The sequence below is a fragment of the Ornithodoros turicata genome, chromosome 1 (assembly GCF_037126465.1).
Source record: "Ornithodoros turicata isolate Travis chromosome 1, ASM3712646v1, whole genome shotgun sequence".
NCBI classification, from domain to species: Eukaryota; Metazoa; Arthropoda; class Arachnida; order Ixodida; family Argasidae; genus Ornithodoros; species Ornithodoros turicata.
Window position 1 is genome coordinate 195,915,246 of NC_088201.1, and position 27,215 is coordinate 195,942,460.

Genomic DNA, 27,215 nt, shown 5'->3' on the forward strand with positions numbered 1-27,215 from the left:
TTCAACAGTCAACTGTTGCGCTACACCTCGACAACTGAACAGCCCAGCCACAAAACATGCCGCCAAGTTACTGAGCTTGTAAACTTGTAACCCTTCGCGTGGATGTATCAACTTGCGCACTCAATAAAAAGCAGACGATGGAAGCTATCACCATTTTGTAAAGGGAACCGTCTATGCCTTCCGCAGATGGAACGATGCTACGCGAATATTTTCCAGTATGCAAATTTGCGATACAGTGACATTTGGCCTTACCCCCTATAGTTTGATTGGACTGACACTGAGAGGCAAACGACAATGACCACTGAGACTACGAGAAGCAAACAATCGTCGAGGGTCGTAGAAGCAGCCCCATCTGACATCCGAGCTGTACGGAGCACCTCTATGGCATGTACGTTTGAGCGCATGACGTAATTTTCGCTCCCCAGTTGGCGTGCTGCAGATCACAAGTTCGGTCTCGCGTGAACAAGAAACGATAACAGTTATAAAATAGTTTATGCAATCGTCACAGCATGGAATTCAGTTCAGCTCAGTTACTCATTTGAGCGCGAACTCACCACGAGATCTCACTCATTTCCAGTTTCTTTTATGCAAACGGGCCTAGGTCTGCTCCAGAAGATGAACTTCTTGGGTCGAAGCAACACCAGTGTGGACCGCCAATGAGTTCTGGCGACGTTTGATATTCGTATCGAGAACTGGTGCTCTTACAGAAACATACGCGGTTACAAGAGCTTCGGCGAGAACGTAGCCATGTAGTAAGGAGCAATACAGTTCACAGATCAGATGTACAATTACTCAGGTTCCTAACTGTACTTGTGAGGGCAATGATCCAAAGGCTTACCTGGATGAAGAAGAATTTGGGTTTTCCAGCCAGGCTTGGACAAGCTTCATCCGTGAAATAAGCGAAGATGTCTTGTGTGTTAAACTTTTGCCCGTCGCCGCAAAGTATGAAACCATCGTCCCCGTGACTCAACGCGAAGCAGGCGAAGGAATCTGAGCTTAAGTCCTTCCCAATAGCCTCTGAACCTGACCGAAAAAAACAAAAAGATATTCGCGTTCCAAATACTCCAATGCTGTACTGGGCTACAATAATCGAAGACCGCGTCTTACACTGTAGAAGAGCACGTTCCAAATCTGTCTTTTTGGGATCGATGCGGAAATGAATATCAAAGCGAAGGACATCACCAAATACTTCTTGAATTTTCTTGAAGTCTTGTTCGGTGCCCCATCGTCGCTCCTTTCCAGGAACATCCTGCATGACATGAGAGTCATTCATTTGGAATTGCTGAGACGCGGGAGGGGGACGAATCTGCTGCCTCTTTACATGTGAATTACAAGCATTCTTATCATAAATGTCGAACGCTGTCACAGTTTCTGTAAATAGGATCTCTGATGTACACACTGACAGAGTCGCAAGTGCTCCCTAACACACACGGCGGTAGAGCACATTGGCATGATGCGAACTAGTACCGATACTCATCCATTCAGGTTACCCATACGCGTAATAATAATGACATCAATGTAGATCGATTTGGGACAGTCTCCCCAATGTGGCGACACTCATACTCAAGTAGCATAGAAGAGAGTCCTAGCCATACATACGAAAAGAATCTCGTGAATCTGACTGCCAATTACGGAGTTCATGTGTTGTGAACATTCAGTGCAGGAAGTATCGTTTTTGCATTGTTTTCTTCGTTACGGATACGTCGTACATGAAGCTAACCAATCATCTTGGCCCAATATTGGTTGAAGATGTTTTGCTGCTTAAGTAACGATCTACCAGTTTTAATTAAATACGTGTAATATCCAACAACTGAATCCACAATCGATTTCGGGGTCATGATTTTGACGCAGCAACAAGGAAGGGTGCAAGAGAGAGCAAACTGCGCCCATTTCAGGAACAGAATGCGCAGAAGATAAGATCCTAATCTAGATCAATTAATATGCCAATAGAACAGAGAGGTTTATAAAGACACGACATCAGCTGTGTTTCTTGTGATACCAATATATTCTGCTTCTTACGTGGGTTATCCAAAGGGCCCCTGCTTTCAGTTTTCCACTTTTACAGCATCGTTTACAAAAGAAGGACAACGTCAAACAGATTTTCCCAGTGGGAAATTGCATTCATACTGAAAATGAGATGTTGAGTTGCTTTGTGCGCTGAACCACAACCTTGATAAGAAATATCTCCGTGAGACAACCTGTTTTTACAACAGACCCGTCAGAAATGAGTAACCCGCATTTTTTTCTACACAAAATCTCAACTCCACAAATCAAGGTAATCTAGTAAGAGACGAAAAATTAGAATCCCTAAAGGGTACCTATGTAGAAATACTCAGCACAATAGGGTCCAATACTCGACTGGATTTCCCCTTGCAACCTGATTGCGGCATGACTCTCGTCGCATCGTTTCGGACATCTTTTTCTGTACATTTTTAATATATGCCAATACCGGTAGGTATATCTTACTTTGATATTTATAATGAAACATGTTCCACGCCTCCCGCCTGCCTGGTGGTAGGTCTTGTAAAACAATTCGTCCTGAGAGCATTCCGGAGGTATGGTATAACACCCGGTGCCTGCTTCGGTCATATCAGGGTCCACCCGTGACAAACTGTAAAGGAATCATGCAATTGGATTTAATATCCACAATAATTGCAGTGCAGACACCACACGCAGACACACGCAACGTATCCATAACTTATAAACCCGAGATTGGGGAACAAAAAAGGACAACACAAACAAGGTCGCAACGTATGCTAAAGGAAGTTTTCGTAATGATGCGAAAAAAAAAATGTGAACGTCATACCACACACGAACCATCCACTCGACACCGAAATCAACATTAGCGTTAATTTTGTGCGTGTAATTATTTCGTAATGGTGACACTAGCAAACAGAAACCGAAATACAAAGTCCAGAAACTACAGCTCCCAACTGCGACCTTTCGTCCGGAGGAGGACACCGTGACGTCATCCGCGTCACGTTGGCTTTGTCACCTCCTTGGAAAATTGCATTCTCCTCCGTATTAAAAAAAAAAAAAAATGAGTAGGTGGTCGAATAGGATCTACCTAATATGTGATATGTGATGATGTGTGGTGTTGGAATTGGGTCCCATTCGTGTGAATCCTATTGTATCCCATTTACAGAATCTTATTGGACCTTACGTAAATGGTCGCATTACAGTCCTATAAGATCCTACTGGGTGTCTTCCCAGATATTCCCCTTTTTTATCCCTCTACAATATATTGTATATGACTATGGGAGACAGCAGCTCTCAGCTGTTGCTTTCTTTGACCCTACAGATGTTGTCCGACTAATGGTTTGACTGCAACAGTCACAAGACAACAACTTCTGCTTCGAAAGTAAGCAATGACGGCTTCCCACACATGTCTCTGAACGTAAGCAGAAATAGGAACACACACATTGATGTTTCAAAACAGCATATATTATGACTGCATTTGATCGTCCACGTTTTCAAGAAGCATGCACATTACAACATAAAAACATGCGTTAGTGCAATGCTATTTCAAATGTCTCGCACAAGTGTAAACATTCGCTATGGAGAGCACAGTTCCAAAAGAAACATTATACTCAATCTACTCTTCGAATTACCGTTTCCATTTTCGTTACTGCTATATTTTCGTTTCCGGTATTCGTTTCTGATACCGGCCTTTCAATTTCGTTTCTGCTTCGTTTCCGTTACTGTTTCCGGTAATGGAACGGTTGTTACAGAGCTGCGGGAGGACAGCCCGTCCGGCTCTACCAGCACCCTGTTTTGCCCAGGTGCTGCTTCGGTGTCACGCATACATACTACACAAGTAATTTTACGCCGTTGGGATGCCCACATCTTGCAAGATAAATAAATATATATATATATATATATATATAGAAGTTCAAAAAAAGACGCGGAAACAGATTTTGGGGAAGTTAAAAACACTAGTTTATTACATGGGGAGACGTTAAAAAGTAAAATGGGCAAGGGGTCGACGTTTCGACAGTGGCACTGTCTTCGTCAGGACAAAAGATGCGTAGCTGATTACACATTTCTTAAATAGGTTTGCTACATGACGTCATAATCGGTACGGGCACGCCACAGGCGTTTGTCAGTGAGTCAGATTCGGGAATATTCCAGAAGGTCAAGTCCGGGTGGTGATGTCATTCGCCGTAGGTCACTGTCCGCTTTGGGGAAAATTCCGGGAAGGTGAGCGCTGCTTCAAACTTTGCTGAAAAAAAAAAGAAAGAAAGAAAGAAAAACAGAAGGGAAACGAAAAGGAGGAAAGTGTAGCTCATCTAGGCGGCCAAATTTCTTACCGTTGAAAGTGCTCCCAGATCTTTGTTAATGGTTGATTGGAATTTGTAAATGAGATAAGATTCGCGTTGTTCCCTGCACCGATCTGAGCTAAAATTTGACTGGAGAATAAAAAGTGACACGTTATTTAGTGAATGACCTGGTTGTTTGAAATGGCGAGAGACCGGGAGGTTTGGCTTTTTGGTAACGTCAGATCGGTGGTTGTTGAACCTGATCCGAAATGATGTTTTAGTCTGACCTACGTATTGTGCTTGGCACATGCCGCACTGAATGACATAAATGACGTTAGATGAATTACAGTCGAAGTCATCATTAATTATATATATCATATATATATCATATATATATATATATATATATATAGTTGAAATAAATGGGAGACAGAAGACAAAAGTAGGGGAAGTAACAAAAAAAGGGTTTATTAAAACTTAAAAATCATGAAAGTTTTAATAAACCCTTTTTTTGTTACTTCCCCTACTTTTGTCTTCTGTCTCCCATTTATTTCAACTATAATTACGTAGCCGTCCGATCCAACTCCAACTTTTCAAGAGATATATATATATATATATATATGTATATATAGAAACATGTTTTCAGTCTTCAGTCACTCGGAGTCCAGCAACTCAAGATGGACGTAACTTTCATCCAATGTCGCATTCATAAGCGGACACTCTCAATAGTAAATAATACTGCCATGACCACAGTGAAAAGTAAAAAAGTACAAAATAAGTAACTGAAAATCATAGGCTGGCACCCTCCTGCTATTGGGGAGTATAGTCACGTGTCGATGTCATGGATTATGAGGACTGGCGCGAGGTAAGTGAGGGATGCACCCTCGAGATCCATTTTGCGCTTTCTTTCCACGCTCTTGTGTGGTAGTTATAGCATTACAGGGAATGAAGTCATCAAAATACAAAAACAAAAAATGAAAAGTCACTCAAATGTCATCACACAACAGGAATAGCGATTACCCGAATTCAATACCGGACGATAAATTCGTTTCCGTTTCTGTTTCCGGTAATGGAGGACCGTAGTATGCGTTTCCGTTATCGTTACCATCTTCAATTTCGGTAATATACCGTTTCTGTTTCCGTTACCATTACCGTTACCATTTCCTGGTTTCTGGAAAGCACGTTTATAAGAAATAATGAGATTAGCAGACGTCAATATCAAGATACGCAAGTCCAGGGGACGGCTCGAAAGGGCGGCTTACAGCGGATTGTTCTGTATTAGAAAGTTTTCACTAAACTCCTTCAAGGTCTTTGTGGGCGTATTTCTCTCACTGACTACACCTTACGGTACTAGGCCTTCGTCCTTATCTCAGGTTGGTGTCTCAAGGAACGATTTTACTGCAGCCAAATTTAGCTCCAGCTTCTTCGCTGTTAGTACAGTATTTCACTCAGGCCTGCTATTCTGTATAGAGGCCATATTTGATAGCGATAAAACGTGGGATACAAGACTCCAAAGCAGACATCACATCGACGGCCACTCGTCACTGATTTCCAACTGCATCCATTCTAGTTTCATCGACTCGTGCAAAGGTTCAAAAAATGGAAAGAAAAGGAGGCGCACCAACTGCTCTTTGGCAGAGAAGAGAAGTTTGGGTCAAATGACATGAGGATAAGAGATGAGCTGAGAATAAGAAATTGCAAGTGTTTTCCTTGAAAGGCTGGTATTAGGGACGATGGTGAAGGATGTGTACTAGATGAAACGAAGAGGCCCGGAAGGACAGAGGAAACAACAGAAATGCTTACTCGAGTGTCCGGATCACCGCAGTATCTCGGAAAGTCAACTTATTGTATGTTGTAACACCACTGAGCTGTGTGTCACATCATCACACATCAGCAGTGTCACATCAGCTGTGTGTCACTGATGGGTTAGTGGACCATACTGTTCGTTATAATGTATGACGCACATGCCTAACGAAATGTTACTAGCATGTTCAAAGGCGGTAAACACGAATATGCCAGAAAGCACGTTAAGGTGCATGTAACTTTTTCAGTCATATTAGCTAATTATAAAAGTAACGGTCAAAGTAATGAGCATTTTAGGTTGGTTACATTCTCAGACGAGTAATCAGAAAAGTTAAAAACTACTATTGCCCCACGAGTAGTGAGTCAGTGAGTGAGTCAGTGAGTGAAAACGTACTAGTTACCGGCAATCAATTACCTTTCCACATAACATGTACAACTCTGTAACTCTAATCTCTATATACATCTTTCTAGTGACTTTCTCCCATAGTGACTCCTCTGCTGACCGCACGTATTAAAAATGAAACACTCCGTAAGTGCATGAGAGGACTGATGTTCTGAGGCTGGAACAACATACAAAACACAAATGCATTCCAGAAGATGTGGGTTCAATCCCTACAGCTGGCTAACCTCTTCAGTGACTTCCATCTTTCGTCGTTAACTCCGTAAGTGTTCCAGGAATGGACATATTTATTGAAGCGACGAGAGGTGGATGGGTACTGATGTAGATTTATAATTTCTTCAGATCGTATGAAATTCGATGGTTGCACAAAGCACGAAACAGACTCGAAAGTAATGCGTGTCCAGTGCGGTCATTGTGACGTGTCGGATACTACATTCGAAGCATCTAAAATAGTATCTGCATGCAAGAACCTGAAGTTAGCGTTAAAGGGACTATGAAATTTCCCGAACCCCCGTATATGCAGGGTGCGTCATTAAAACCTGACAATGATTTTTATAAACAAGCTGTGAGAGCAGCATAGATGTTGTTTTTGCAGTTGAGTTCTACGGCCAGGCGGACATCCTCTGGAAGAGAGTATGTAACTACCAGATGATTAATTACCTGAAATTCATTAATTAATTTTTAATTAGGGAATTTCAGGCAAAAGCGTGATAGCAGATACTCCCATCTCCTTAAAAACGACCGGTTGTGTAATCTCTCATTCAGCTTGGCACTGACGATGTCCGTCTCAGGACGGACGAAACGTCTGAAAAAAACCTTGTTATTTTGTTATGTTAAGTCGGAGTTCTCTACTTTTTTGTCAGGCTATGTCGTCTCCCGGCTTTTAGAGTATTTTTGCGTTTTGTTTTATATTACATTTTTCTATTTTCTGTTATATATTTTACTTCCAAATTAAACAATTTTAGAATATATGCGAAAGCTTAAGGCGGCGCGAATGCCAGCTCGCTTGACCACATCCCATGACAAAAATGACACTGCCCCGCCTAAAATGAAGAGCATGCACGTGCTCCCTCCCCGGCGTAAGATCTAAACCGGGGCGCAATGTAATCATTGACATACCGTTGAACCATACACTGAAATGCAATTTTTCGAGGGATGCTGATTAGGTGTAGTAGGACGTAGGGCGTGAAACAACTGCAACGGTGACGAGACTGCCTCTTTGCAATTAAGCTAACTCTGCAACGACGCCTAATTAATCCTTTAACATTACTGACATCTCTGTCTGTCAAATACTGTGTTTTGAATTCAAGATTTGTTTCCCGTTTTTCTATTTAAGGTAATGTGATTATCAGCTGGATGCAGCTGTAATGCTGACAGCTCTCCTCGTTTGCTTGAAGCGTTTACTAGAGTTTACGTAAATATTTTATACGTACAGCAGCACGCAAATGATAGAAATATCAAATGTCCTTACTTATTCCCTACAGTTTATGCTCTTACAAATAACATTTTTGGCTTGCTATTATTTCACGCATACTTAGTCGCATTATTCTAGACACAAATGCCCGTATTCACCAGTCCCACTTAGCTACTGGTTTAGTGACGTCTGGTTTAAGTTGATCACGTAAGTACTTCGTCCGCCAATCACGAACAACCACCCCGCTGGTGTAACCCGGCTACCATGAGGCCCATGGCGGCCTCCATGGAGTTTGTGTGCACAACGCATAGGCCTAATCTACGCTTCGCCTGAAATTTTTTGGCGAAATACAGGTAAGTTTTGACTTGTAAAGCTACTAGAAGCGTTCGTAAGGCGAATGTTGTTGCACTCCAATAAATTTTTCCCCTCAACGTCTCCAACCTAGGTCCCCTGCTTTTTAATATCTTTGTGAATGACATGTCATCCTGCCTCAGACATTCTACTCTACTTCAGTATGCGGATGATTTCAAATTAATGAAAGCGATCTCTTCGGTTTTCGACTGCTTACAGCTACGGGCAGATATATCCAGTATACTGTCATGGTGCAGTGCCAACGGTCTCAAAATTAACAACGCAAATACGAAGGTCGTCTCGTTCACACGCAAGACAAATATCTCTGTGTTTCGATACTTCTGCGACATTGAAATATGTCGTGTTGACAGTATCCGAGATTTAGGAGTTATTTTTGATGCCAAGCTGCTATTCCATGAACATGTCGCAGCGGTTCGTCCTTCCGCTCTTCGCACGCTGGGCCTCCTGTCATACACATGCAAGGAGTTTCAGACTCCTGCTGTCTTCGTTAAACTTTACAAGTCCTATGCTCTTCCCAGGCTTGAATATGCCTCTGTTGCTTGGAACGCACTTCAGGTACTGATACAAAGCGTCTTGAGGCTGTACAAAAACGAGCGCTCCATATCATACACAATGGCTTTTTACGAAAAAAGTTATTGTATGACTATGACACACTATTGCAATATTTTCACCTTCACCCACTGGCCACACGTCGCTCTATCGCCGACGCCCTATTTCTCTACAAATGTGTCCATGTCCGTGTTGATTCGCCACTCCTGCTGAGCCTCCTAAACTTTTGTATTCCTCGCGCGGCTTTTCGTAATCCACCAGTCTTCTACGTTAAACGCTTCTGCCCCAGCGATCCAATTACCCGATGCCAAATTCTTCTGAACTCGCTTCCCCCCACATGTGATATTTTCCACGCCTCCAGCGCATCCCTTAAACGCGACGTTATTTCTTTCCTTCATCAGTGAATTTTCAATCGTGATATTCTTTCCTTTGTTTTGTACAGTATATCGTGTCATTCCATCTTATAACTTATGTGCTGCGCGTAATCAATGTATTGTAGTTTTGTTGCTGATATTTCATTGCATGTACTGCCTGGTATACTTCTGTAAATATGTAAGTACGTATGCGTGTCATGTAGTTTTGTTGCGGATGTTTCATCGCGTGTACTGCGTGGTATATTTGTCTGTAAATATGTAAGTACGTATGCCTGTTACGTTTGTAATGTACCTCTGTTTGTATCCCACTGTATATGTATTATATATATGTCTGTACATAATTATTTGTGCGTTTATGTCTGTATTGTATCCACTGTGAGTTATGTGTACTGTGTGCGCCAACACCAAGGCCTTAGCGGCCGTTCTTGGGCACTAATAAAAATTATTATTATTATTATTATTATTATTATTATTATTATTATTATTATTATTATTATTATTATTATTATTATTATTATTATTATTATATGCTTAACTATATGCTTACGGATTTCGTGGCCTCATTTACGAATGGCTTGAGAATTTTTTGTTTGCCAGAACGCAGCTTGTATCCGTTTGTGGTGAACGTAGTCAGGCTGTAGATATCACATCTGGTGTGCCACAGGGGTCGGTTTTAGCCCCTTTACTGTTTAACCTATATGTCAATGACTTGTGTCGTGCAGTTTCGCAATCCCATGTATTTCAGTACGCCGATGACACGGTGCTAGCATCAGTACACGTTAATCATGAGGATTCTATTAAAGTGATAGTCGCATCCGGAAGCGTGTTCCGGAACTATTATGGTCATGTTCCCTGTCGTTCATAATGTACGCCGGCAAATTTTCTCCGCACAAATCCACTTGGTTGACTCAGAAACGATTTTTAAATGTTCGCGCTTCCGGCGCGCACGGCAATCCCCGCAAGGCGCCGACACTGGATGACGTCACCCGGATAAACCAACCATCAGGAGGCGCTCCTTCCCGCCGCAGATTCTGTGTGTGCCTGAGCGTGCGTCTGACCCTTTTTCTTGTTGTCTTGTCGCGTTTGCTTTGAAGTACTTTGAACTACAGCCTGTGCCCTAGGATTTCACGCCGTTGACGTGCGATGTCACAGCCAGGAAACCGGTGCTACGTGCTCGGGTGCAGAAAGACTTATAACGCGAATCCCGAGCTTACATTTCACCGACCTCGCAATGGCGAAACGAAACGAAACGAAAGTGGGAGGCAGCGATCGCCAGCCACTACTGTGGTGTGGCCCAAGGATTGAATGTTTCACGCGTCTGTTCCTGTCATTTCGCCGACGACGCCTATTTTGATGAAGATGTATTGCAAGTTCGGCTTGGGCTACGGCAGAAACAGAAGCGGCTGAAGATTGACGCCGTGCCTACCACATTCGATCAGGAACAAGGGCAGGAACCAGTAACGGAGGTAAGTGACAATTTTGCGTGGTCACAGCTATACGCTGCGATGAAAAATATCAGCTGTCACAGTAAACATCATCGTAAACACCTGGCCTCGCCGCCGATTGTAACGTCACAGTCACACCGGCTGCTAATGTACACAAATTATTACAATATGATTGCAGCATCCTGACGCAATAGTACGCGTACTCTAGAGAAAAAAGATTGGTGTGTTGTTGCTGTGCTAATTGTCGCCAGTATTATGCAGGAGTAACGTAACACTCACACATGACAGCATTATTCTAATCTTATTGCAGCTAATGGATGTTTCTACAGTTCATAGTGTAAGCCTGATGGCAGCATTCATGGATGTGAAAGCATCGCAATCTGTGTTTGGCTACGTCCGAGACACTTGCATCAGTATTCTACTGCAGCCTTGTTGCTAATTTCTGGCTCCATTTCAGGCGGCAGCAAGCACGTCAACGGAATCAACTGGATTTGGTATGTTTTGTCAAGCCACGAAAATATTGCAATTCTTTTTGCACGTCCCACAAAATAATGGATATGTACAAGCCCTGAAAATTGTCGAGTTCTGTGAATGGAATCTTGTGTGATGCGGCTGCCAGCGTTTATAACGTCATGTCGACAGGAAAATAACTGTGCCAGTGAAATAGGGACCGCAAAGGGGAAGATTTATTTGCATAGTCATTTTTATATTTGTTATTGTACCTGCTAGGCCCTCAACGTATTCTTTTGAGTGTTAACACTCGAGGCCATATTTCAGATGTGGAGGTCATGGCTGAAGCAAGTGCTGGGGACCCACTTCCCACTTCACGGCGCATCTCACAAGGGGGTTGTCATCCCCTGATTCCAGGAATATGAAAACAATGGACACAGACTTGCATAGCGTATTAGTACACCAGATATGGATCTGCCAACATGAACCCTCCTAACATGCCTGTGGCAGCGTACCTGTAACCGCCCAGACTTCACACCATATTAATGTAGAACCACAGCACAACATAAAATAGCTTAGGTTTACTTGCCTCCCATACATAATGGGAGGCAAATAAACCTATGCTATTTCGTTATTCCCACTCCGTCATACTCCACTGTACAATAAATCGATACAATTATAGGGTCATTCTTTATTCCCGTCACTACAGCACATTGACAATCTGCACAGAATTTAAAATATTCCCACCTCGGCACTAACTTAGTGGAGTACAGTCTGGATTTGATGCCAGAGCTAATACTGCCACATGTAGTAGTTTTTCCTGTACAGATGGGTAGACAGTCTGTTGACTGCAACTGGAGATACAGAGTGACAAGACAAAACATCCCCCACACTGCAATGATGAAAAGACGAAAATTGCTGCAAGACAAAAATTTTGCTGACATAGGCACACTTGGTGTAAATGAGCGCTTGATCATCCCCCTTGCCTCCCATTAGAGGTTTCGGAGGATACTATTGGTGTGTGGTGTACAGATAAACCTATCCGTACACCACACACCTATAGTATCCTCCAAAACCTCTGATGGGAGGCAAGGGGGATGACCAAGGGCTCATTTACACAAAGTGTGCCTATGTCAGCAAAATTTTTGTCCTGCCACTACATGTCTCCAGTTCCAGCCATCAGTATGCACCAGCTTGTGTCTCTTGTCAAGACACCCTTGCTTCGATGGTCCTAACGCTGATAGCCTTGATAGGACGTAGATGGGAACTCCCTCCTGATGGCTCGGACAACGCATCCAGGAACCCGTCGTCTGTTCCTTGGACCAAGGTATCCCCAGACCCATCTCGTGAATGACGAGTATGCCGTGAAGCTTAGGCAGCTGGAAAAGACAAATCCACATGACATTTCTTTTTGTTTAGCATTATATCTTGTGGGCATTTGCATACCTGCCAAATCTCCCACAGTGTTGGGAAGACAATGGCCAGAACAGAAGAACAGACAATATCCAAACCTCGGAGTTCAAAGCCTGTGCATTCCTTTCTTAGTTCCGGGGTCTCCTGCATTTTGAATGTGGAAGGTTGGCAGGTGCGCAACATAGTACAACAGAAAAATGGTCCGCCTCTTTCAGGATGAACCCGATTCCAACAGCTAACTCCCTCCCGAACCAGCTTCCCTCCAATTCCGGCAAAATCCAATTTCTCCCAAAATATATTACTCTTACATTCTTCAGTAACATGCTCCCCCCCCTTTATTGGCACCTCAAATGCTTCTGTTTTCAGACTTGTAAGACTATTCTTCAGAATTCCCACTGGATATCTGTCAATCAGGGTTTTGTGTTGCCAATCAGGCCATGGCTAACTGGCATAATTGAGAGCATGTCGAGACTAGCTGAGGCGACTGTGTTGCTTCACTTTTCCTAATGGAATTGTTGGACCAGGATTCTGGGTCGTTCCACGGCTGTCGGCCACGCTTATGATTTATGGGGGACAAACTTGTGTAGGCCAAAAAGCTGCTGAGAATAGCCGCCCTTTTGTATACAACCCCTGTCCACTTTAGGTTCGACAATTTGCGTAACCAACACTGAACACCCGACTAGCACCCGAGTTTACCCTTCCGAATCTTGATGGGAGGTCATTTAAACCGAAAAAATCATCACGGTCGTAATCATAGCAAACGGAAGAGCACTGCAGAAGGCTTACCTGTGGTCCTGGGGATTGAGTCGCCTAAAATGTTGATCATAGAGGCAGAATTGAGGCGCGTACACCACTAGAAGCTCCCTATGGAGGCAGGTGTCCCTGAGTAATGGGTGTTGTGTTATGCACTGCACGGCGGCACTGTTGCACATTTCTACCACCCTGGCAACAGAATGGCAACACAGGCGCTCGTCGGGCTCCTGTGGGTCGCAGACTCCACACACACACCTGCCGACAACAATTTCAACATTCTAAACTATTTCGCACATCCGACGGCAACCATGCATGCAACCATGCAAAGAGATACCTCACCTGAAAATGTCATCCCGCGGGTTAGCCGCAGCCACATCTCGTGCATGGTCGGCGGGTTCCAGAGGCATTGGGTCCGTAGAGTATGGGTCATCATCCAGCATTAACTCGTCGCCGCTACCGCTTACATGTTCGTCAGAATCTCCCCCAGACAGGGAAACATCACTCTCGTTTTCAGACTCCATGTTTGCTACCTTCGCCTTCGCTCCGCGATCGGCAAACAGGCGCGCGGCTCGCATTTACCCAGGGCGCGCGCTGATTGGCCTTATCCGGGTGACGTTTGCTCCCACTTTTAGAGAGCGAGGGCGCAAGGATTCCGGTTTCCTTTTCATCGGATTGCGTGAAAAGTACGCCGCGGATCGAAATGGTATTTTCGGGCCCATTTCAGTGGTCGGCAAGGAATTAGAATTCGCATTAGTTTCGAAATTGACCTCGGAGAATGCGACTGTCCCTTTAACTACCTGCAAAAGGACGCATCTACAGTGTGGGATTGGTTTAACCTTAATCAAATAAAAATTAATGCTTCGAAAACTCAGTTGATCGTATTCCGCAACTCGCACAAGCGTATACCTTCTCCCATTCCATTCGTAGTACACTCTTCGCTGTGCAGCAATTGCTCGTGTCAACATATAGCATACAGTGATACTGTCAAATACGTTGGAGTCACTTTTAATAGCACCATGTCATGGGACGAACATTTGTCATACGTATGTGCAAAACTGAGAAAAATATCTTGCGTTTTATACAATATACGGAGCTATACACCCTTCAGAATTCGGAAAACGATACTCGAAAGCCTCGGTTACAGCGTGTTACGGTACGGGATCACCGTGTTTGGCCACTGCAGTGAGAGCTGGAAGCATCAGGTGAACTCTATCCTGAGAAGCTGCCTAAAGAGCCTTGCATACGACCGTGAAATGTTATCTGGTAGAGAGCTATTCAGTTGCTTTCGCCTTCCTCGCTTCCAGAATTTGTTTGACTACACGGTCGTATTGAGGCACTTTTGGAGTGACGCACACAGAACGCGGTTTACAGCTAGGCGCGATCTTAGGCACTGTCGTGGCCTTTTCGGTGTTCCCTTTCCGTTCACTCGTTATGGCTCCTTTTGTAGAAACTATTATATTCCTGTGATCTTTAACAATCTTTCCCCTGGCATTTTTGACATTAACACTAAAACTGAGTTGAAAGGATACCTCCGGAACCTGTACTATAGGTGAGCAATACTTTATTTTTCGTGTGTGAATAGTGTACGATTTCGCTGCTGACGTCAGGCCCTGCGACACAAGCCCTCGGGCTTAGGCGGGCCTTCATGACTTTCCTTGATGTGTGTGTTTTGAATAAAAATTCCATTCCATTCCATTCCATTCCCAGGAATTATGATTCAGGAATGATGATGATGGAATGGAATGGAATGGAATGCCATTCCATTCCATTCCATTATTATTATTATTATTATTATTATTATTATTATTATTATTATTATGATGATGATGATGATGATGATGTCAGCAGCAGTAAGGGCAGTCAGCAGCGAATGTGGAACTGTTAACTACATGTATCTGCTTTTAATCTAACAGGTCCCTGAGGCAATCCTGAGGACTTCACGTGCCCATTTCGTCGTCTTATCTTCAGTGGTGTGCTGCAGGAACTTCCACGTGTTTGATCTTCTGTTGGTGCGGTTCTGCGCGATATCTAAGCTAAATTCCGCAAGGTGGCCTCCATACTGCTCATCCAGTCCAGCTGTCTACTTAACCGCCGGCATCTGGTCGTCTCGTCGCAGTCAGCAGCGAATGTGGAACTGTTAACTACATGTATCTGCTTTTAATCTAACAGGTCCCTGAGGCAATCCTGAGGACTTCACGTGCCCATTTCGTCGTCTTATCTTCAGTGGTGTGCTGCAGGAACTTCCACGTGTTTGATCTTCTGTTGGTGCGGTTCTGCGCGATATCTAAGCTAAATTCCGCAAGGTGGCCTCCATACTGCTCATCCAGTCCAGCTGTCTACTTAACCGCCGGCATCTGGTCGTCTCGTCGCAGTCAGCAGCGAATGTGGAACTGTTAACTACATGTATCTGCTTTTAATCTAACAGGTCCCTGAGGCAATCCTGAGGACTTCACGTGCCCATTTCGTCGTCTTATCTTCAGTGGTGTGCTGCAGGAACTTCCACGTGTTTGATCTTCTGTTGGTGCGGTTCTGCGCGATAATCTAAGCTAAATTCCGCAAGGTGGCCTCCATACTGCTCATCCAGTCCAGCTGTCTACTTAACCGCCGGCATCTCGTCGTCTCGTCGCAGTCAGCAGCGAATGTGGAACTGTTAACTACATGTATCTGCTTTTAATCTAACAGGTAACAACCGTTTTATTGTTAGCGTTGGTTGTATCCTCAGCTGCTGACTGCTCAATCATGTCTGAGTGCCTCGCCTGTTCAAAAAACTTGCTAAGTGACGGCAACTACATAGCATGCTGTGTTTGTAATTTTGGATACCATTTAGCTCCACAATGTGCGGGCGTAACCGAGAAAACCTTTCGCGGTATGAGCGCGGCCAAAAGACAAGAATGGACATGCAAAACATGCCGCGCTGGTGATTCGCGTTCTAAATCATCGGAACAAACAATAGAGGCATCCTCTCTTACTCGAGTTCTCAATGAGCTCGCCGCACTGAAAGAGAGCATCACTTGCTTACTTGTGCTTCCATCCAAAGTTGAAGAACTCACAAGAATAAAAGCCACTGTTGAGTCACTTCTTCCGGTAAAACAAACAGTAGATGAAATCAAAGATGCTGTCTCTTTTCTGTCGGATAAATATGATTCAGTCTTAGAAGATTTGCACAGGAAAGAGAGCAGCATCAACGAAATGCAGTCGAGGACGAATGAATTGGAATCGAAGGTTTCCCAGCAAGCCACAGAGATTAAGGAACTACAAACCATGTTAAATGCTAGTGAACAGTATAGCAGACGAACGAATCTTGAGATACACGGCCTGCCTTTCACACCTGGAGAGGATCTCTCCGGGCTATTACACGACGTAGCAGGAAAACTAAACATCGAGCTCTGTGACGGTGATATGTTGGTTGCGCACCGGCTTCCAGCTAAACCTGACCGAAGCCCACAAGTTCTGATACAATTTCGCTCAGTTACTGTTAAAGAGAAATGGATGAAAGCCCGCAAAGCCCTGCGTGCGGCCTCAGATAATGGATTGATCCCAAAGAATGTGTACTTCAACGATAATTTGACACGCTTTAACAAACAACTGCTTTGGAGAGCTAAGACCAGGGCTAGGGACCACGGATATAGATTTGTGTGGACAAAAAACGGAAAAATCTTTGTCAAGAAAAATGAAGAAGGCCCCGTACTCTGCCTTCTCAACGTAGATGATGTGAACAAAATTCAGTAAATCATGCCAGACTCGTGTTCAATCTACTCTGACTTCTCGACGGTTATCGCGGATTTGAACCACGCGGGCTCGAACAATGTCACTGGTTTTTCTCATATGAACATACGTAGCGCCAAAAAACATTGGAGTGAGCTGAAGTGTCGCCTAGGAAATAACTTGTCGAGATTAGATGTTATTGTGTTGACTGAAATTAACATTACCAGTGATGAGGAATACACTCTGTGTGTACCAAATTACAATAGTTTCTTTTTTACCAGAAGTGGACGGAAAGGTGGAGGCATTGCAGTATTGGTCAGTTCATTATGGCATGTGGAACGTGTTCCGATCTCTGTAGCTGAAATGGAATGTATATTGCTTAACATCTCCAACTGCTCTAAAATGTATACTGTCTTGGCAATATATAGACCACCCAACCTGAGTGTTCCGTTGTTTCTCACTGAGCTGAGGACTCTGTTCCGCAATGTACTTAGTTCCAATGACTTGTTCATGTTGGGTGATGTTAACATTGATATGCTACAGACCAGTAAATCAAACGTATCTGAATACCTTAATGTTTTGGCCGACTCCGGGCTTGAGGCCCTGATACTCACCCCCACTAGGGAAGAATATATGGCTGGCAGACTGGTTTCATCCTGTATTGATCATATTAACGTAAGATCCCGTGATACGCCCCTGTGTGCGGGGGTTATAACTTATAAGATCTCTGATCACTACCCTACTTTTCTTTTCATGGCTAACAATTCACCGGGAGCGCATGCACCAAGCAGTGTATCTGTAGAATACATCAATATCGAATTATTTGATCAACACTTAGCCCAATATGACTGGTCAGCTATTTTGGACTGCGCAGATCATGTGCAGGCTTTTAATTTGTTTATAGAATACTTCTCTGAGAGTTACGAGGCCGCTAAAGTGATAAGGCCAATCAAGCGGAGGCGCCTTGACCCATGGATTAATGATGAAATCATATGCATGATTAAACAAAAAGAAATACTGTGGAGAAGGTGCCGCCGACACCCTGATAACGCCGCTCTCAAAACGGAATTCCGGGCGTTTCGGAACAGGGTCACCGCCGCGATACGCTTATCGAAGAGAAATTACTACAACGATAAATTCAATGCAAGTAGGAAGAATTCCCGTGCCACGTGGAACCTGATTAACGAGCTTAGAGGCCAACTTAATGAACACAATCTAGATAAAGTTATCAAACACAATTTCGGCGGTTCGACCGGTATCGCAGATAAATTTAGCGCATGTTTTGCTAAAGCTTTCGAGACCATACAACCTGCGAATTTGCCCGATCTTGAGTTCCCCACCATTTCAAAGTCTTGTGCCTTTCCTACGATGCTGGAACCCCAGTTGCGCGCAATAGTATTCAGCATTTCATCTGGATCGTGTGGGTGGGACGGTATCAGAATCTCTGATCTTCAGCGAAACTACACCACTTTAAGTGACTGTATGCTGATGATTTTCAATGGGTGCTTTTCGTCTGGTATCATTCCAGTTGGATTAAAAAGGGCCATTGTGAGGCCAATTTACAAAAAAGGGCGTCGAGATATAGTGGAGAACTATCGTCCTATTTCTTTGTTACCTGTGTTGGCCGTAATTATGGAGAAGTACGTCTACTCAGTTATGGTTGATTTCGCTCAGAAAAATAATATCATTTGCGATAACCAGTTTGGTTTTACTGAGGGCAGGGGCACGCAAGATCTCCTCGAGGAATTCACCGATCTAATTTACAATTCATTCGACAGGAACAAGTTTGTTTCCTGCTTATTGCTCGACCTAACTCGTGCGTTCGACACAGTCTGCCACCCAATTTTGTTGAGAAAACTATATGCTTACGGATTTCGTGGCCTCATTTACGAATGGCTTAAGAATTTTTTGTTTGCCAGAACGCAGCTTGTATCCGTTTGTGGTGAACGTAGTCAGGCTGTAGATATCACATCTGGTGTGCCACAGGGGTCGGTTTTAGCCCCTTTACTGTTTAACCTATATGTCAATGACTTGTGTCGTGCAGTTTCACAATCCCATGTATTTCAGTACGCCGATGACACGGTGCTAGCATCAGTACACGTTAATTATGAGGATTCTATTAACTACCTGCAAAAGGACGCATCTACAGTGTGGGATTGGTTTAACCTTAATCAAATAAAAATTAATGCTTCGAAAACTCAGTTGATCGTATTCCGCAACTCGCACAAGCGTATACCTTTTCCCATTCCATTCGTAGTACACTCTTCGCTGTGCAGCAATTGCTCGTGTCAACATATAGCATACAGTGATACTGTCAAATACGTTGGAGTCACTTTTAATAGCACCATGTCATGGGACGAACATTTGTCATACGTATGTGCAAAACTGAGAAAAATATCTTGCGTTTTATACAATATACGGAGCTATACACCCTTCAGAATTCGGAAAACGATACTCGAAAGCCTCGGTTACAGCGTGTTACGGTACGGGATCACCGTGTTTGGCCACTGCAGTGAGAGCTGGAAGCATCAGGTAAACTCTATCCTGAGAAGCTGCCTAAAGAGCCTTGCATACGGCCGTGAAATGTTATCTGATACAGAGCTATTCAGTTGCTTTCGCCTTCCTCGCTTCCAGAATTTGTTTGACTACACGGTCGTATCGAGGCACTTTTGGAGTGACGCCCACAGAACGCGGTTTACAGCTAGGCGCGATCTTAGGCACTGTCGTGGCCTTTTCAGTGTTCCCTTTCCGTTCACTCGTTATGGCTCCTTTTGTAGAAACTATTATATTCCTGTGATCTTTAACAAGCTTTCCCCTGGCATTTTTGACATTAACACTAAAACTGAGTTGAAAGGATACCTCCGGAACCTGTACTATAGGTGAGCAATACTTTATTTTTCGTGTGTGAATAGTGTACGATTTCGCTGCTGACGTCAGGCCCTGCGACACAAGCCCTCGGGCTTAGGCGGGCCTTCATGACTTTCCTTGATGTGTGTGTTTTGAATAAAAATTCCATTATTATTATTATTATTATTATTATTATTCGGCAGTCAGCGCTGCCTTCAACAGGACTAAACTTGAAAATAGGTGACAGGGGCTTCACCCCTGGCTGAAAGGTTAACTGGTGCGGGTGACCACGAAATTAAAATGCATATATGTATGTAAGTAAATGGCTAACTATTGTGGGTGATTGTGAAATTAATATACGAAAAGAAAAAGTAGAAAGAACCAAAGATCACGAACAGCTAGGAAAAAACAAAGGAAGTTTATTACATATTATGGGGGAAGTCGACGTTTCGAGAGCAGCAGCCTTCAACAGGGCTTGCAAATGGCGAAGGCAGGCTGCTGTTGCAGTGTCGACTTGCCCCCTTAATCTTTAATAAAGCCCCCTTGTATTTTATGTTTGTAATCTCGGATCCATTCTACCTTTTCCTTCGCACATATATATAATATGCTTATATAATACGTATACAAGTACATTTAAGCAGTGTTCATCCGGGAAGAGCGTACATGTGACATAATGAATGCTAAATGAAGCTTCTATAATAGGTTAAAGCGGAAGCACTTGCTTAGCTGGCTAAGCTCTTCTGAGCTCTTGGAGTGCACAGCTAGCTAAGCTCTAAGACTCCAGCTCCCATGGTATGGTGGTTAAGGTGATCGCTTTCCACGCCGGTGACACGGGTTCGAGTCCTCTCACCGGCTGTTGTATGATGTTTTCCCTGGGTTTTCCGAAGACTTTCGTCTCCCTGAAGTCGACCCAGGACGCACCCTAACCCCCTGTCCCCCACTCCTTCCCGCTGTCCTCTGTCCACGTCTGTACGCCGCTCATAGCCACAGTTGCTTCGCGGCGCTAACAAGGCAATAAAAAAGCTCTAATAGTATTGATAGCTAAGGTGCTCACACTAGCAAATGCAGAACAAGTCCTTTTTTTTCAGAACCTGCCATTTTTGGGGTCAATACACCCAATAAACACCCTTCTTTGGGTGTAATATGTGACGCCCCTGTTACACCCATCATTGGGGTGTAGCATTTACACCCATAAGGGTGTGAGTTATCTAACACTCATTTTAGACTCATATTGGTGTAAATAAATTTACCGTGTGGGTAACATAACGAAAACAGCGTTAACACACGCACGCACGCACGCACGCACGCACATACACACGCACCCACACACGCACCCACACACAGGACGCGGATGTAAACGGGACTACACAGTTCGTTTTCCGTCGTGCGCCCGAACAAACGCAGCCAGCGAAGCGATGCTTTAACGCGTTGCAAATTTGTGACACCTTATAAAGTACCACGTCAATTTCTTGAAACCATAACACTATAAAAGTTATGCGTGTGGGAGTCCGGTGTAGGATATGGCCACCCTTGCATCAATATTATTGCCGTTTACTTACAGGCAGCCTACCGTGATGATGCGCCCGCACACACGCTACGCACAAGACACCAGACTTGAAAGCGTAAAAACGCGCTGCTGACATGCCCCAGCGATTGAAAGGCTATCTTGATCGTCGCAATTCACCACAGAGGCCGCACAACAAACGATAAACAAGCGATGGTCCATGGAGGTGCATTTAATATACGCAACAGCTGTATGTGTGTTCGTGTTTACTTCTATTACTTGTATGTGTCTATCGGGCATGCTCGGCCCAGGTGTATGCTGGGTAATAAAACTCTGTTAACACGTGTCCTCTGGTGCTGTAGCATCGTTCCATAAGTATCTATTTCTCTGCGTGAAGCCTAGCCCAGAGGATTGCATTGAACAGAAGTTGACATTGAACGCGCTATTTCTCCATGCTCACTGCTCCACAGTCCACAGGTTTTCCCGCAATCGACGACCGAACACTGACAAAAGGACAACGATCGCCTCCACGAGAATTTGTACTCCTGCCTCCTCAATAACATGGCAAACGCGCTCTTTGTACGTTGTTTTAGCGATCATATTAACGAAATTAACAAACACAAAGGCAGGCTTAACCGCCGGCTACCCACACACCATTCCGCAACCACCTGTAGCAGCGCCAGAGCCGCCTGAACTTTTCTTTATCAACCTCATTACAAAAAAAAAAAGAAAAAATACGGGGCGTCTTCCTCTTCGCGGCTTTTTCGTCGTCTGCTGATTTCTCCTTCCCCTCAACCATCTCGTAACAATGTGAATAATGCGCATGCGTTGTGGTCAAAGGGCTTCAGAGCCGTATAGATCACGTGATCAACTTAAACCAGACGTCACTAAACCAGTGGCTAAGTGGGACTGGTGAATACGGGCAGAAGACGGGCAAGCTACGAGTATCTATAACGTCCGATTGCGTATATCCGTGCAACATCCATGTGACGTACGCGACGTCTGTGACGTTTGCGACTTTTCTGGGATGTCTCAGGGATATGTGGTGTCCACTGGGCCTCTGATACCAGACACACCTAAACACGGCCTCACGGAAGTTCGCGTATACAAGTATATATATATATATACAGAGAGAGAGAAAGTTTCCAATAAGCAGACGCCACAAAAATTTGGGGGAGGTACATACTGAAAAACAAAACAGATACAACTGGAAAGCTAGTCAGTTTTTCACTACATGAATGTTTGGGGGTCAACGCGTTGGGAGGGGAGAAAAGCGGAACCTCTCATGAAGGACACCAAGGTCATGGTGACGCATCTTCGGGGAAGTCAACCTCCAAAAGTGTGAGAAATCTGTGGGACTGTCTGGATGAAAGGGTTGACTCCATGTGCTTCAAGGGAAAAAAAATACAATTCAGATATGTTTTGAGTAGCTACGACGGCGTACGCATAAATAATTAAATTAATTGATACAAGGATCCAGGGCTGAGATTTACACCATGGGGTTGAAGGGATTTGAATTTGGATATTAGGTAGGATTCCTTATTTTTACGTTTAATATCGGTGCTAAATCGAGATTCTAAAATAATAATTTTTAGGTGATTTTCAAAGTTATGGTCAGGAAGCTTGAAATGGATGGATACTGGAGATTGGCGGTGGTTGTTACGAATATCGAATTTATGGCCGTAGAATCTCTCTTTCATGGTTTTAGAGGTCCCTCCAATGTATTGGACATTACATTTTGTGGCAGAATGTTAAATAACATACACTGGATGAATTACAATGGAGGGATTAATGTATTTTGAAACTAAATCTGAAACTGTGCTTCGTGCTATAGCACATGGTAGGATAAATTTACAAGTTTGGCAGCGCGCGCCACCGCATGGATAAAACCAAGCTTGTTCTGAGTCATACAAGAAGTGAGAATATTACGTAAGGTACTGGATCTGCGGAAAGCAACCTTTGGAGGAGATGGGAATATTTCTTTCAACTTATCGTCACCATGAAGAATATTAATGTGTCGTTTGAGAATGAAATTAGTATTAACGAGTGCCTTATGGTATCTCGTGGCGAGAAGTACTTCATTTTTGTCATTTTTGGGTTTAGGAGGGAATAAAGACGTCCTGTCTACTGTGGAAGATTTAGCGAAAGAGGCATGGACGAGTTGAGCGGGATAATTTCTTTTTTGAAAGTCGCAGGACATTTCTTGAGCGTGTTTAATAAAATCGTCATTTTCTGAGCAGATTCGCTTAAGGCGTAGAAACTGGCCATAGGGTATATTTCTTTTTTGGTTGTTGGGATGGTAGCTGTCATAGTGAAGATATTGTCGCTTATCAGTAGGTTTCTTGTAGAGGTTAGTGGTAAGCTGACCAGACTTGAAAGAGACTGTCACATCAAGAAAGTTGAAGGATGTTGCAGAATAATTACATGTGAATTTGATCTTGTCATGGATAGAATTGAAATGATCAAAGAACGATTGCAAAGTTGATTCACTACCAGACCAGAGAATAAAGATGTCATCAATGAATCGGAGGAAAAGCAGCGGTTTAAAGGGGAATGAATCCATCGCTAAAGTTTCAAATTGGCCTATGAACAAATTGGCGTAGTTAGGGGAAACGCGAGAAATATATCTGGATGAAGTGTTGGTTGTTAAAGACAAAATTATTGCAAGTAAGAACTAACTCTAAAAGAGGAATGGTTGCAGAGACTGGGAGGATTTCAGTGGGGGGAGTATCAAGAAAAGAATGAACTGCTGAAAGGCCTTCGTCATGGGGGTGTTTGTGTATAGCGAAACCACATCCATGGTGGCTAAGAAGATGTTACTGTGATTAGGAAATTTATCCTGAATGGCGTTTATTTTGGAAAGGAAGTCATTCGTATCTTTGACATATTCCACCACTCCTTCCGTCATATATGTTTCAAGCACTGGTCAACAACTAAGGATAGGTTTTCCGTAGGGATGTTGATCCCGGAAATAATGGTCTTCTGGGATTGTTTTCTTTGTGGACTTTAATAAGAAGATCGAAATTGCCCGGTCTAACATTTTTAGGACGCAGAAATTTAGAAATGTGGAGAGGGATAACCTTGGTGTTCGCTAGTTCGTTGATTTTGTTGTTAATGAGGACACAGAACGAGGAAGTGTGATCATGGTCAATGGCCCTGTAGAACGTCGAGTCATTCAGTTGTCTTTCTGCAGCTGCGATTTAATCCGATGTGTTAATCGGCATCGGCAACTCATCAATCTCATCATCGGCAACTCGGCAACAATGTCATCGGCAACTCGCTCATCAAGTTGGTCCCACAGTTCTTGAAGTCGCCTGAAATTTTCATCAAGTCCGTAAGTGGTGGAAAGATTCTAGATTTTATGACAATAGTAGATGATCTTCTTGGACATTTTTCAACCATTATCCTCCAAGTCGGTTCCATTGACGTCGCCTCCGAGCCCATCGCTACTACCATCGGAAGAATTGAGTCCCTCCTCACCCATATCCGCTCCGCACGCGCGCATACCTTAGTTGTGTTTTCCAGCATTCCACCCAGACTGCGTTCATACTACACCACACCACAAGTAACCAAAGTAAATTTATTTGGAATGTCAACAGAAATATCCTGCTTCTCAACCACCATTTGTGGTACCTGTCGATGCTCAATGCCGGAGTTGGCTATATTCATCACGTTCGTTTGGACGAATCGCCTTGGGAGTTCCTGGCCCTAGACGGTCATCACCTAAACCTGCGAGGCGCCCGCTGTCCCTCGTCCCACTACCGGAGCTGTATCAAGACCCACATCTCACGAGACTCGCATATTCCTTCGACGAGGCGTCCTTTTCAGTTCAGTCTGGAGGATTTTCCTCCTTTCCCTAGTCACGAGAATCACAACCAAACCTCGACCACTTGTGTAACTCCGAATGAAGTTCTGGATCATTCCTTGAACCGACCTGCAGCCCCACCACTCTCCGCTGCCTCTCCGCGACCGCCAAATGGACCTCCATCACAGTCCCAGCCCATGCCGTCCTCTACTACACCCATCCCTAATGGACCGAGGGTAAAGCCAGCCGCCTTCACTTCTGGTGGAGCTCGTTCCCGCGCCGCTTATGTTACTCGAGATGACAACACAGCCAAGTATTCTACTCCAAGTGTGTGCAACAGTTCTTCTCAAGCCGCCGTCTCCCCTTCTTCTGAAATTTCCACGGATCTTCGCAACTCGACGAACTCTGCAGACTCTCCGTGCGCTCCTTCTCTTGTTGAACTGTGTAGTGTTACACCTCCAGATTCATCCACACCTCCCGGTATTTCCCGGCGGACGAGACTCTACGGCCAAGACCATAAGAAACCACGTAAGCAACCTCGAAGGCAGAGAGCGCGCTGGTCGCGATGACTGGAACATAGCGGTGAACCTCATTTAGTATCGTTTTTAAAGGCCCGTAAATTGTTAGTCAAGAAAGCAAAGTTCGTTTCTAGTTTTCACTTTTACCCAGACTGTATTCTACAACGTGTGGTACCCAAGGGACTTTCACTATCTCTCACGCCGTCGTTTAACTTCCACTCCCCCTTTAGCACAATCAAATGGACTAAGTCATTAACAAATGCATCACTTCAACTAATCAAGATTTTAAAGCAAGAAAGCTCTTATGTTATCAAAGATATCGGTAATCAACTGAAGCAGTTGGCTGGCAAAATCACACCGGATGGAGTAGTTGTTCTATCAGAGTTCGCCCGAAGCAAACTCACAAAGATACACAAAGTAAAATTGAAAAAATCAAGGCGCGACAATCTCAAGTTATCCCCGATATTGGCTGATGATATTTGCGATGTATTGGGAAGTTGTGTTTTTCTTATTCAATATCCGGCCCGAATACTGTTTTCAATCTTTCCAATGTGTCTCTCAATCCTGCTGAACTGAACGTTCTTTCCAAGGGCCTGAGCTTTGCACCGACGACAGACAATGTTAATGAGTTCGAGATATTAAACGACTTACATAACCACGGCCGAAGGATGCACCTTAAAACGTTCTTCCATGACAAACCCAACTCGGATGATTCACCCTTCAAACTTCCATCTTGCTGGACCCCGGACTCCTCGAAAACTAGTCCTCTCATTGATAGTTACGTTAAGGCGGTCTATAAGGACATTCACAGCAACCTCTCCAAATCTAGCAACATAAACTCCAATAACTTGACAAATTCAGAGAAAAGTGTCTTACGGTGTCTAAAAACACGCGAAGACATCATCATCAGACCAGAAGATAAGGGCGGGGGTATAGTACTACTTAACACATCGGATTACATCGCAGAGGCAGAAAGACAACTGAATGACTCGACGTTCTACAGGGCCATTGACCATGATCCAGACATGTACAAGATACTCAAAAATGTATTTAAGATAAGATAATAAATACTAATGTTAGAATGTAATTAAGATAGAGTATAAATACATGAAAATTAAAGTAATTAAGATAGAGTACAAAATACTTCAAAAAGTATTTGAAATACAATTAAGATACTATTTGTCTATGAACGCAAAAAGTCACCGGTCACTGGTCAATGCGGCAAGTCGCCGCTATGCAGAGTTGTACACGTTACTCAAAAAAGGTGATTGATTACAATTACTGTTACTACTGCGCGAAAAGTAATTCTTTACCGTTACGAATCACTTCATCAAAAACTTAATACGTTACTGATTAAAAATGTAACGCGTTACTTTTCCCTTTACTTTTAAATTGTGGGACATAGCAAATCCAACAAGCCTGCAGTGTGCAAACATGCGGCTCTTGTTGCAAATTCCAATGAGACACCAACATACATGATAAGTGAAATTTACAATACATTTGAAAGCAACATACAAAACACATACACAGATTTATATACACATTTAAAACAACATCGAAACATCCGCTTCGTTTTGTTACTATTGTTAAGTTCAGCCCGCACA

General features: G+C 43.7%; 1 protein-coding gene across 1 annotated transcript in view; it reads right to left on the bottom strand.

Annotated features, from left to right (window-relative positions):
• Positions 1–754: 754 nt before the first annotated feature.
• The window catches only part of LOC135374739 (caspase-1-like), a 30,925-nt gene continuing 4,464 nt past the window's right edge, over positions 755–27,215 (bottom strand). The window contains exons 2-4 of the mRNA XM_064607664.1: positions 2,467–2,611; positions 1,108–1,249; positions 755–1,023 (exon numbers count right to left, since the gene is read on the bottom strand). Of these exons, the coding sequence (XP_064463734.1) occupies positions 770–1,023; positions 1,108–1,249; positions 2,467–2,589 (519 nt within the window). The 5' untranslated portion in view covers positions 2,590–2,611 and the 3' untranslated portion in view covers positions 755–769. The remainder of the gene's footprint in view (positions 1,024–1,107; positions 1,250–2,466; positions 2,612–27,215) is intronic.